Below are 12120 nucleotides of genomic sequence, written 5' to 3' on the forward strand. Positions count from 1 at the left end.
ACCCCTGCTCTGATCTGCCCAGCAGCTCAAAAGAACAGGGCCTACGTGTTTTTAATTAATATATAACAAACTAAATTAAAGTAGCAACAAACCGCAAATTATTGTAAACAATTATACTAAGATTAAGTCATTAAGTTACATAATTAAATGACAAGCTAAACAAACAAATCATGCAAACTGTGAGTCAGTATGTAAGATAAAAGAGCATTAAGGGAAATAGGTACAAATAAAAAAGCCTAAGTTTAAAAATATGAACAGTAAGGGAAGAGCATTAAGTATGAAGAGTGATGTAACATAGTGCAGAGTAAAGCCTAAGTTTAAAAATAAAAATTAAAAAAAAAGGTAAACGGATCTGGGTATGGCCATATGGGTATTTTAATTAGACCCGTATCCAGATTCGCTTTATAGCTCAGGATCTGGATCCAACACCGATCCGTTGGGTCCAAAATTTTAAAATCCATATACGTGAAAAACAAATATGGATCCACTGATCCAAATCGGATACGGATCCATTGCCATCCCTAATTATACCATTAGGTTATATGTTGTCTTAGTAACATTATTATAACTCACGCACAATGGTACAATATTTGATGTACAATTTACATACTTCTTTGTACCATTTGACAAATATTTATATCACTACAACATTATTCAATGGTACTATATACCTATTTGATGGTATGTATAATTCAAAAATTAAAACGGGGTCAAACAAAAGTCAGATCACCTTCATTATATTGAGCCCAACCCATGCGAATTTACATCTCTACCCTCCTATTTACACTTATGAGCAAATTAAACATCCAATGGTGAACGATACAAGAGAAAAATGTTGTAGGATGGTTTATTGTTACATAAATTAAATAAAAAAGTATAATATGGATATATTTTGTCATTAAATTTTTATTGTAAATCATATTGGGAGTTAGGGCCTGTTTTCATACGATTATTTTCAGTTCAGTTCAACTCTAATAAGTTCAGTTCAGTTCAGCCCTAATAAGTTCAGATCTAATAAGTGCAGTACAGTTCAGCTCCTAATTTCCTTCTTTTATAAAAGATGTATTTCAGTTTAGTTCAGCTATAATAAGCTCAGTTCAGTTGAGCTCAGCTCTAATAAGTTCAATTCATTTCAGTTTAGTTCAGTCAATGAGAACATGCCCTTAATGCAAGTATGCAACTTTGTAAATAACTCGCCGGTTATCTCTAGGATTTCTCTGTTGGGGGGGGGGGGGGTTTCAGGTTCCCAACGAAGATTATTCTAGCCTCCATTGCTAGGTTTTTTTTCTTTAAGGTTTCCTTCACTCTTCTCCCTTTTATCTCATTTCTTTCATATCTTTTCGTCTCAGTCTCAATTGTAAATCTTTGTAAAGGTTTCCACTGGTATTTTTACCGGCAGTATTGAACTACTCCCTGGCCCCTAGATCTTGAATTAAAGTATGAATGCATGAGTCATTTCAAGAGTTTGTATCAATAAAATATTTATTAATTAAGCTATATATATTATTTCAAAACAGCTACAATATGTGTATTAGGTTAATTGGAAAGGAATTTCATCCATTGCCTTCCATTTCATCACATATACTATTAACATAAGTTTATTTATTTGATCAGGTAGATGAGTTTTTAAGCTTATTTCCTAGATGGTTGATAAGTTGCATTAAGTTTTTTTTTAAAAAAAACTTATTTATTTATTCCCTCCATCATTTCAATATAATTCAAATTTTTTTTTCCCATTTTATCCATTCCATAAAAAATAGTACTCCCATGCACTATTTCCTATCACATCCACTTTCTTACGGAATATTAATTAATGAATAATCTTTTAGTCCCTAAATATTGCCTGATTGCAATTTTTTAGGGTTAAACATTTAAAACTTTGACTATGAACTATTCTCGTTAAACAATTCAAAATAATATAATTGCATATGTTCTTGATGGATTCTTCTCTATGTTCTTCTGTATTCTTGAACTTTTGGAAAAAGGCTATTATTCATCTATCCGAAATTTGTGACGAAGTATGGAGGCAAGTTGGTGGGCCAACTTACGCAAGAGAATTTCGCACATGTACCTTGTAACAATAGATTATTATATTAGAAATATCAAAGTTCAATCACACAATGACACGTCCCTTGAATTCTGACCTACTTTTGAAGAAATGCAGTTGCTTTTGATAAAAGGAGAGAGATACTTGAGGATGTTAACCAATATCTTTTGGATCGCTTTGAGGAAGTCTGGAGGGTTCTTGGTGATGATACTGCAAACATGCCAAGCTTTCAAGAGCAAGAAGAGAAGATTTTATAAAACGGTTTCCCCCATAGGTGCTTTACGCTGAATTTAGACGGTGTTGCAAAAAGGTGCATGCCTCTAGGGACTATAGTGAATGGAGGTCTGATAAGGGAGTGCATTTGTAAGCTCAACTATGCTTATTCCCTCAACATGGTGTTTGTTATTCCTCATTATTCAAAGCAGAGATTCTTGGTGTTAATTATGGATTGAAAGTGGCGAGAAGGCTTGGTATTAATATGTTACAGATTTAAATTGATAATCGGGGTATAGTTAGAGTGTTTAATGATTTTGAAGCTTGTGAATGAGAGTGCATACATGACATAGCTATAGGGATTTAGGTATTCTATGCCCAAGTTCATGAATTATATTCATACGCACCTAAAACAAGATCGCATGCATAACACACAAGAATCACATAGTTATACCATTGAAGTGTGAATTCCACGTAGCAAGTTGATTGACAATTAAGGAGAGAATAAAGCCCCATGCGTTGCTCCTCTATTTAGACCACGAGATTTGAATGAGCCGCCCACCAATATTAGATTAGTCAAGTGAAGCAGAAACACCGTGATCACTACCTTTATGAACAACCAACACCACCACGAACACCACCACCGTTTCTTAAAAAAAACCCAGATTTTAATATGGAGGTATTTACAATTTAAGACACGTCTTAGGGGCCATGAAAAGTCCAATGAAGCACTTGATAACATCTTAACAACTTGTCTTGAAAACATTGAACCCAAATTATTATATTTACAAGGAATCTTTTTAGTCTTGTTGTGTGACTATGGACACATGTTAGAAAATTCAATTATGTATAATTCACACTTTTAATATTTTATAAATACAAAGTAGAAAACGTTCGTTTTGTTTTTGTCCAATTAGCATCACAACTTTATTTGTATTACTCCTTTGAGAGTGGAGTTACAAGTTTACAACAATAGCAATAATTAATCCTCATTTCTTACTAGCTTCTTTTTAAACATTCGTGATCCTTTCAAGGGATTATTCACTAAAAAATGTTAGCTACAGAGTTGCGTTCAAAAACATGTTGAGGAGTTTTCTAATTGTGGAGCAATAGATCCCCTAGTAGCTATGTTTGTGAATCTGCCTCGGCTTCATTCATTTCTTAGCAGCACTAGATTCGTTTGTGAACCTTGCGAGAGACCACTCACCATATGTTTTACTCCGTATGTAATAGCATGAACTCTTTTAGGTGCTTGCAATTTTGCAATTGGAGATGCTCATAAAAGTAATAATTAGCTTGTCTTTTTTTGACGAGACAATTAGCTTGCCATTTTTGGTCGAATCCTCGCTTTTTTTTTTTTTTAACCAAAAAACGGGTCGGTGAGAAACTGGATTCTTTACTCGTATCTCGTGAGTCGTGACCGTGGGCTGTGGCCTTTCCTTATTAACACCCCATTTCTTCTCTTTCTCTCTCCTTTGTCCCCAAACAAAACACCTCTTCAGTCTTCACCATTTTCTCTCTCTTTCTCACACACTTTGCGTCAATTCTCAGTACCCCTTTTTCCCTTTCGATTTTATTCTCCAATTATGACGATTGGTTCTGCAGGATCTAGCGTCGTCGGTAGATTCTACTTCCCTTCCTTTTTTCATATTGAAATTTCAATTTTATTTATTTTTTGGTTTTGTATTGGGTATTTCTTGTTTCATTTAGGGCTATTGTTTGTTCTTTGAGATTTCTTGTATGTTAATGTTATTTTTATGCTTGATCGATTGATTTGTCATGTGGGTTTTTTGTTATTCTGATTGATTCAAATATAAAAGGATCTAATTAATATCATTTGTTTTGCTTTCTTGGATCCAATTTAGGGTTTGTTGATTATTGGCTGATTCAATTTTGAATGATTTTATAATTGCCATTTTTTTTTTCATGTTTGGGTATTGAAATTTTGTAGAGTTGTTTTTGTTATGGATAAGAGATGACTTTATGGAATTGGAGATTGGTATTAAAGTTTTGTAATATTTGTTGACTTTACTATGTAGATTGTTGTTGTTTCTTTGAGAAGCCATGGTAATTTGAAACCAGCTTTCTGTACTGTAGCATAGAATAACAGAAGCTTAATTTGAACGCAATGTTTTGGATTTTGTCAATATGTTTGAAATGTTAGTGTTTAGGGGAGTTTATCTATCCTTTAACAGGAGATGAATCTTTCTATTAACTAGACCAGGCTACTAGGTGTTGAGTAGCAAGAGGAACTCTGCATTTCTCTAAGAAGGCCTAAAGCGGCGATAGTGAATTTTACCGGCAAGTCTGATAGTGAATCTTAATGGGAGCATGTGCCCTTTTTTAGAATTTTAGTACTTCATATATTAATCTTTTGTTAGCCTGCAATTTCCAAATGATTCGTCTTCTAGTATTCTGGTCCTTATTTAAATTGCTTGGGTTATAACTTATAAGCCATGTGCCCATGTTACATGTTTTGACTTTGAGAATGTAAGATGACATACCGTTGCTATTGCTCTTATTGGCTAATTTAAGTTGCTTTTAGACATCAATTGATGTTTCATTTAAAGCTGCAAAAGCTTTTATATCTAATTATACTCTGTTGATTTGGCTATGCAGTTCCCAGAAACTTCAGGTTGCTGGAAGAACTTGAACGTGGTGAGAAAGGGATTGGAGATGGGAGTGTCAGCTATGGGATGGATGACAGTGATGATATTTACATGCGCTCTTGGACGGGAACTATCATTGGCCCTCACAACGTGAGTTGTGTTTTCCTTGTTTTATTTTGCTGCTTTTGGACAAGAGTACATCTTTTTTACATCATTGTTTTAGATGATGCGGCCCCTCATTATTGTTAGTGATACTTTGTTGTAGGATAATTGACTAATAATACAGCTGGATTTATTCTTCTTTAGTATAGTTGATCAGAATTTTTCTGATTGGCTTTGTAGAACTTAGATCATATTTTACTTTTGTTATAGTGCTGGGGTAATATTATTAAGCTGTCAAGATCGAATATGGTGTTCATAATTTCTCTAAAGTCTAATTTAATTGAGAAATCCATATTGTTTCATGTGCGCTTGTGGAAGAAACTTATTCTCTTGTCCGTGATCTTCAATTTTCTCTCTTTCTAGTTCTACTAGTCCTAAACCCCATTCCCACCAGGTGTGAGAATCAGCTATTAAGTTTTGTTCTGCAGTCAGTTCAGTTTCAAGCTATTTACTTTTCGAACTTTATTTATTTCCCTTTTCTTGGGTTCATTTGGCCTTGGATTTTTGGATTGTATTGTTGATCATTTGACCAAAGAGGTTTTAGTTTCTGGTGAACCGTTGGATGTGCATTGCTTGTGCTTCATGGTTCATTTGTGTTTTCTTTTTTATTTTTTGTGGTTGTAGTTTATTTGAAGATTTGTGTCGGTTTTTGTATCAGAGTGTACATGAAGGCCGCATTTATCAGTTGAAGCTTTTTTGTGACAAAGATTATCCAGAGAAACCTCCAACTGTTCGCTTCCACACAAGGGTCAACATGACTTGTGTGAATCCTGAGAGTGGAATGGTAATGTTTAATTGTCTATAGTTTTCTACCTGATGATGTGAAATGTATATATCTTTTTTCCTTTTATGGCCTGTAAAGGATGTCCCTTTGAAGATTATGTATTCTCTATGATAAATAATATTTCTACATCATGAGGTCCTTTGCAGCTGAGGAAAGTGAAGCTGGTCTCTTGTAATTTTGGTTTGATTGTCTTTACCTTGGGAATTATATGATAATGTGACTCTTATCTCCATGGGTTCAAACCCCCCCCCCCCCCGACCCAACCACCACCAATGTTTCCCCCCCACCCCCCCCCCATCAATTTTAATTACCACTGAATACCATATCTGTAATAATTGAAGCATAAGCATAACAATATGAAGTTTTTGTTGTTCTTCTCCTTTTGAAAATCAGAAGTATGTACATTCAACCAAAGTATGTATTGCATATGATCTGTCATGTAGTTGGCTTATTTTCTGTTAATATGAGATGGAACCATTTCTGTTAATCCATAACATTTCGTTGATTTCTCCATTTTTTATCCCGTGCCCTGTAGTCTGGGAAGTCACTTATGTGTGATGTTGTGGGTGGCAGGTTGAACCAAAGAAGTTTGGAATGCTGGTTAATTGGCAGAGAGAGTACACTATGGAGGACATTCTGACTCAGCTGAGGAAAGAAATGGCTGCACCCCACAACCGGAAACTTGTTCAACCTCCAGAAGGGACCTATTTCTAGTTGAACCTACTTGTTTAGGACACCCCTTCTTAACAAGTTGGGCGTCCTGAAACAAAAGAACCTGAATGGCCTTATAATTCAGTACATAGTTTAATTATGTCTGCTCTTGATATGGAAATATTGAAGGAAAAAAGTCCCAATATTGCATGCTGATTGATTTCTTCAATCGGATTCCTTAGTGTGTGTTCTTGTAAAACAGCTTTTTAACTTTGAGACTTGAAAATGAAAATTCTAGTCAACTGAGCCACTAGTGTCTGTAATCTGTATGGTTAGCTGCTGAGCGAAGTGGTTAATTGCCGGCTTGCTGAAATAATTGATTTACTGTTTTTGATGCCATAGTATGCTTATGTGATTCTAGCTCTTTCCACTCTTAAAAACTGTTGACCATGTCTGTCTGTGTATGATACTACAAAGTATTTGAAAAGTTTGTGAGGAATCTGAACCTGCCTGCTTGCTTGTTGAACGTTTGATTTTTATTCAAATATTGTGAAATTTGAGCAGGATTATCTACTAGTTGATAATTGAGTATGATTAAAAGTTTCAACTTGAAATTTTCGAGTTGCCTGCGTGATGGTTCTGTGAGAACTTGAAAGATTTACAAGTAGAACATAAGGCTAAGTTGTGTTATTGTGTCATATATCACCCAGAGCTTGAAAGAAGTTGAAATGGGTAGGGAGTATATGATATATGAAGTATATAAAAGATAAATCTGGTTCATGTGCCTTGGTGTTAAGAGATAGTTGAAGCTTAAAATCCTGAAGAATGAAGAAAATTTGCGGTGTTTTTAGGGCATAGAATGCTAGTGAGGTAGATAAGCAGGCTACAGATTATACACAGTAGCAAACTATGATAGGAATGGCACTTCTATGTGTTAAGAGTCGGAAAAATGAGCGCATAAATTGCGTTACAGAGTAATTGATTATAACTATGTCATCATCAAGCTGATGCATCCCAGTTAGACATGTGAATACATAGACTTTCCAAAAACTTGGACAAAGAAACCTCAACCACCCGATCAAGCACTGGAGCATCTTCGATTATGGTCACTTGCTAATGCAGTTGGACATGTGAATACATTGACTTTCCAAATATTTGTTTTGTCGGAGTTCACAGCTAGTGTTGTACCACAGACGTTAAACACTGCACCGTGCATATAAAACTTAAGGTAATATTAGTTGATAATCAGTCCTCTATAGTAACACAACAAATCAGAAGCACCATTAACATCAGCAAGCTTCAAAAGCACATTCGCAACTTCGCTTTTCTAATTCAAAAGACAGCTGCTGATACATATATTAGATACAAATGGACAACACTTTGCCTACTTATTGCTACTTCAACACCTATAATCAGTCATTAAGTTTGTACTTAAATTTATTCTTTGGTGCATCATGGACTCATGGTTCAAGCTATGCAGTATGCACCGAGATATGGGACAACGAAACTAGATGCAATCTAAAATAGAACCAAAAGAAAAACAATAGACCAAGGCACAAGTGCAAGGAATACAATCACCATAGTAAGGCCAACTAGTATGGATTTCTTCTGTCAGAGAGTTTACATTGATTTATCGAGAAGCCTCGCAACCATTATCATTCTTCTTTAGTTACATACAAATGATACATCTACAAATCACCAACATTATAGAGAACTTCCTTGGAAGTGATTCCCAAAGAAGAATTGATGCAACACTACACTCAACTTGAAGACATCAAGGTGATATTTTCCTTGTTCTTCATCCTTTTCACTAAGCAAAATGTGTAAAATATACGTACAAGATGTACCATCTACTATCATGGTTCAAGCTTTAGTGATACAACACGCGACTGTCTGTTGCGTTTAGCCGCCTTGACAAAGACTACAGACAAGCAGGAAGGGGCCCACCATGGCCGACGAACCTTTTGCTCCCCTTTCAAGCAAGCCACTGAACAATATATAAAACGTCATGCAGTCAGCACATAAACCTGTACTTAAAAGCATTAATAATGAATTAGTTCGCCTATAATTAAGTTAATGTTGAGAAGAACCTTGTATTCTTGCAATAATTATAGAGCTTCAGCATTTCAATCACGAATTGTTCCAAAAATATGCTCTAATTCACAGCATAAATGATAAGCTAGATTCACATGCTTTTAATTCAAACTGAAGAAAGCAACTAATGTTCCACACATATGGATCGACAAAAATCTAATGATGTGGTTTGAAAAACATGCACCTGATGAAAATCGAGTAAAGTAAAAATAACATAATTTATACTTGATGACAAGTATGGCGAAAACCGTCATTACAGTTTTCTGCTAGTCAAAAGTTAAAGAAAGTTCTAAAAAGGTGAAACCTTTTTTTGACGAAAACTATGAAGATCTGAGAAGGCATTCTTTGCTTAACTAGAGTTAAAAGATATCCACTTTATAATTATGAGTTGTCCTCAATTACTCAAGCAACTAGCAAATGCTTTTCTTTTGCCTTCTTTGCCTCAAACCATGAAGCCAACACATGATTGGTTTTCAGACTTCTGATGCATAAAAGCAAGATCTTGTTACCATTTTGTGTTGCTTCTCTCTCTCTCTCTCACTCTCTCTCTCCCCACACACCCCCCCCCCCCCCGAAATAAATTGGGTGCTTTATGAAAATGGAAGATAAAAGATGTTGGAACCTTTTATTCGCCTCAATTCCTTGCAAAGTGTGATGAAGTCCCCCCATTTCATATGGCAGCGCCTAATAAACCTAAGTATCTGCTCTGTTGTGAACATGGACATTCCCTCCAAGTACTCTCCATTAACACCATTTTCCTTGAAAATTTGGCGGTAGCTACCAAGATTTATTTCTTCTAACCACATACCAACATCCTGCAAAGAAAAACATAAGCTGTATAAGAAGTACTGAGACTCTCTCCGGTAAAAAGAAAGAAACATATTGAGAGCAACTTGGTGTGCACAATTGAAATCATCATCAAAATTCAGCACATTGATGAGAGTAAGCATTAGAAACAAAAGCAGTAAAACATCAAGCAAACAGTCAAATAACAAAATATTTCAAGTTATCTTTATTCCTTGCATTTCTTAAAGTTCATCAATTGAAGCTCTGTGAAAGAGCAGTGCGTAATAAAAGAGAACACTCCAAGAAAATCAAACAAAGGAGAGGAGATCAAGCATTAAAAACGATAATGAATTAGCACAAGAAGCCATGCCCAAAAAAATCCTTGATCAAACCAATGACACTCCAATGAAGAACAAAGACAAATCAGCTTAACAAATTATAATGGAAAATCAAGCCAAACCAAAATCAAAACTTTGACCAGGTGTTTCCAGGACATATCATTTTTACAGGTTTTATGAATGTAATGAATATTATTAGAATTTTGGTTCAATGATGAGAATCATAAATGTTATCGAATACACAAATAATACTGCTTTTGTAAAAAATGGTGCAATGATTTAGTCAAAGAAACATAAGCCTTTTTCCCCAAAAAGTGATAACATTACATACAATGAGACCAAAGCCTAGCAAAGCTGAAATCAAACACGGAGTAGAACCCCATACAAAAAATAGTAAATATTACCAGGTCCTCTAGGTGAACTCATCCAGAAAAACTCAGGACAACAAAAGCCATAATGGAAGGAGATAAATCTGATAGCTCAATTTATAGTAGAATAAATGATGATCACTTTTGTATTCATGCAGTAGATTTACCAGACACTAAAAATCCTCAACAATCACCAAAAGTTAAGAAATGATTTTCTTTTATATAAAAAGTGGGACAAGTGTGTAATGGGTCGTATTCAGTTATTGTGTTTCCAGGTCTATAATCTCTTTACAGAACTGAGAAATCAGAAGTGTGTTGCTAAAAAATGGGGAAAAGGATATTATTGACCTAAAGGTCTAAGGCAAATTGAGCGTAGGAAGGAGAGGCAAGACAGTTGGTAGATAGTTAAGGGGTGTCTATGGCTCCATGCTCTGAAGTTAGTCAGTCATCGATGCTCTTGGCAAAAATTCGAGCAAGTGGAGGTCTACCAAATGATATTGGGAGGTGAAAGATCTAGACTTTAACTAAATTTGAATGGGGAAAGTCAATTCAACATATCCCTAGTACAACACCAGTTTGAAGAGCCAAAAAAACCTCTAATAATGTTCAAAGAATTAAAGCAGCAATATTGACAGCACATAGACATTATCTAACAAATAATCATCTCCAATCAGAAAGAGGCTTCCAAGTTCCAAATGTAATGTCCTTTATTCCAAAAGTTTGAGCTGAATAGACCATATGCATAAGGAAAACAGAAAATCATAAAGTCGCTTTAGAGTCAAACCCTCTTCCATTGTACCTTAAATTGAAAATGGATAAAGAAAGCATAAGCTAAAACCCTTCAAATTTTTTAACAAGTCTTCCATTCCACCTAATGGAACCATTATCATCAACGCGCCAACTAACATTCCTCATTTCTCGTCTCGAATCCTACTGAAGCTTATCAGTCGCCTCTCTTAACCAATAATACAATTCTCAATCCAGAGGTTCTATAATCTAAATTCAAACAACATTTAAACAGTTCGTAGCACACTTCCTCCTTTTTCTTCGGGAAACTTCGAATCATCCCTACTTTCGAAAGGCAAATCAGCTCAATGATCATATATAACATAATTAACACTTCATGTCACATTTTGCCAAGAGTTTAAAGTAGTACTCATGATTCATGAAGCAATGAAATTAACAACAAAGTACACATTAAAAATAAAGAATTAACATGAGAAACTTTATGAACAGTAAAAATTACACAAAAAATAATTCAAGATCCAACTCCAAATTTGGCGAAATTGAACACAGAAATCAATACCTCAACAGTCCAAATGAAGAAATCCAAAGGCTCAGGCGGCCGTTCGTTGTTCATCTCCCAAAAAAACACAAAACAAAAACCACAAACAAACCAGCAAAACCCTAATTTCACAATCACAAAAAATCAAAATTCAACATCAATTTTTTTTTTTTTAAAAAACCTAAAAATCATCGACAAAATCAAAATCAAAGAAACACAAAATCAGTACCAAAATTACCAGTTAAAGTTAGGGCAAAAAGATGATTATCCTCCACTCAACATTTGACGATGAACTTCAGTTGAGCACGAAAGAGGAGAGAGAAAAAAAGAGGAGAGAGAAAGTTAAAGGGAGTTGCAGTTTGTTTGATGAGGAGGAGAGAGAAAGAGAAAGAGTGAGGGAGTTAGGCGCGAGTGGGTTAATTCGCAAACTTCTAAAAAAAAAAGAAAAAAGAAAAGGTGGACCCCACCTTAAAAAAAAAAAAAAAAAAAAAAACTGATTTATATATAGTATCTGAGGAATATAGGATTTTTAAGTTAATAAAAAAAGAAATAAAAAGGTACGCTTTAGGTCCTACCACGTGTTGGTCTAAGCATAATCCTAATATCACGCCCCTTTATATTACACGCGCATTTCAGTTTGTAATTTGTTGAGTTGATTTGATTTACAATCATTGTTATGGAAAGATGCTATGAATATGATCCATATACTAATTGCTTACTTAAAAGGTTATAAGGACTAAAGAGTGTAGACTTATGTAGTTAGTATGCTGTTCCATCATCCAA

At 34.8% G+C, this 12120-nt stretch overlaps 2 protein-coding genes across 3 annotated transcripts; one reads left to right on the forward strand and one right to left on the reverse strand.

The window, feature by feature from the left end:
- Positions 1-3698: 3698 nt before the first annotated feature.
- LOC110701894 (ubiquitin-conjugating enzyme E2 variant 1D-like) lies at positions 3699-6971 on the forward strand. The gene is made up of 4 exons (XM_021879498.1): positions 3699-3880; positions 4880-5019; positions 5690-5815; positions 6389-6971. The coding sequence occupies exons 1-4, from the start codon at positions 3847-3849 to the stop codon at positions 6527-6529; spliced, it is 441 nt and encodes a 146-aa protein (XP_021735190.1). The 5' UTR covers positions 3699-3846; the 3' UTR covers positions 6530-6971.
- Positions 6972-8026: 1055 nt separating this feature from the next.
- On the reverse strand, positions 8027-11745 carry LOC110701895. Of its 2 annotated transcripts, none has more exons than XM_021879499.1 (4): positions 11576-11745; positions 11359-11459; positions 9183-9375; positions 8027-8453 (listed from the first exon to the last, which is right to left on the reverse strand). In XM_021879499.1, the coding sequence occupies exons 2-4, from the start codon at positions 11410-11412 to the stop codon at positions 8323-8325; spliced, it is 378 nt and encodes a 125-aa protein (XP_021735191.1). In that variant the 5' UTR covers positions 11413-11459; positions 11576-11745; the 3' UTR covers positions 8027-8322. The 2 variants fall into 2 exon arrangements, with proteins under 2 accessions (XP_021735191.1, XP_021735192.1); XM_021879500.1 differs by having other exon boundaries at positions 11567-11745.
- Between the last annotated feature and the right edge of the window lie 375 nt (positions 11746-12120).

Source organism: Chenopodium quinoa, unplaced genomic scaffold, assembly GCF_001683475.1.
Source record: "Chenopodium quinoa cultivar QQ74 unplaced genomic scaffold, ASM168347v1, whole genome shotgun sequence".
Classification (NCBI taxonomy): Eukaryota; Viridiplantae; Streptophyta; class Magnoliopsida; order Caryophyllales; family Amaranthaceae; genus Chenopodium; species Chenopodium quinoa.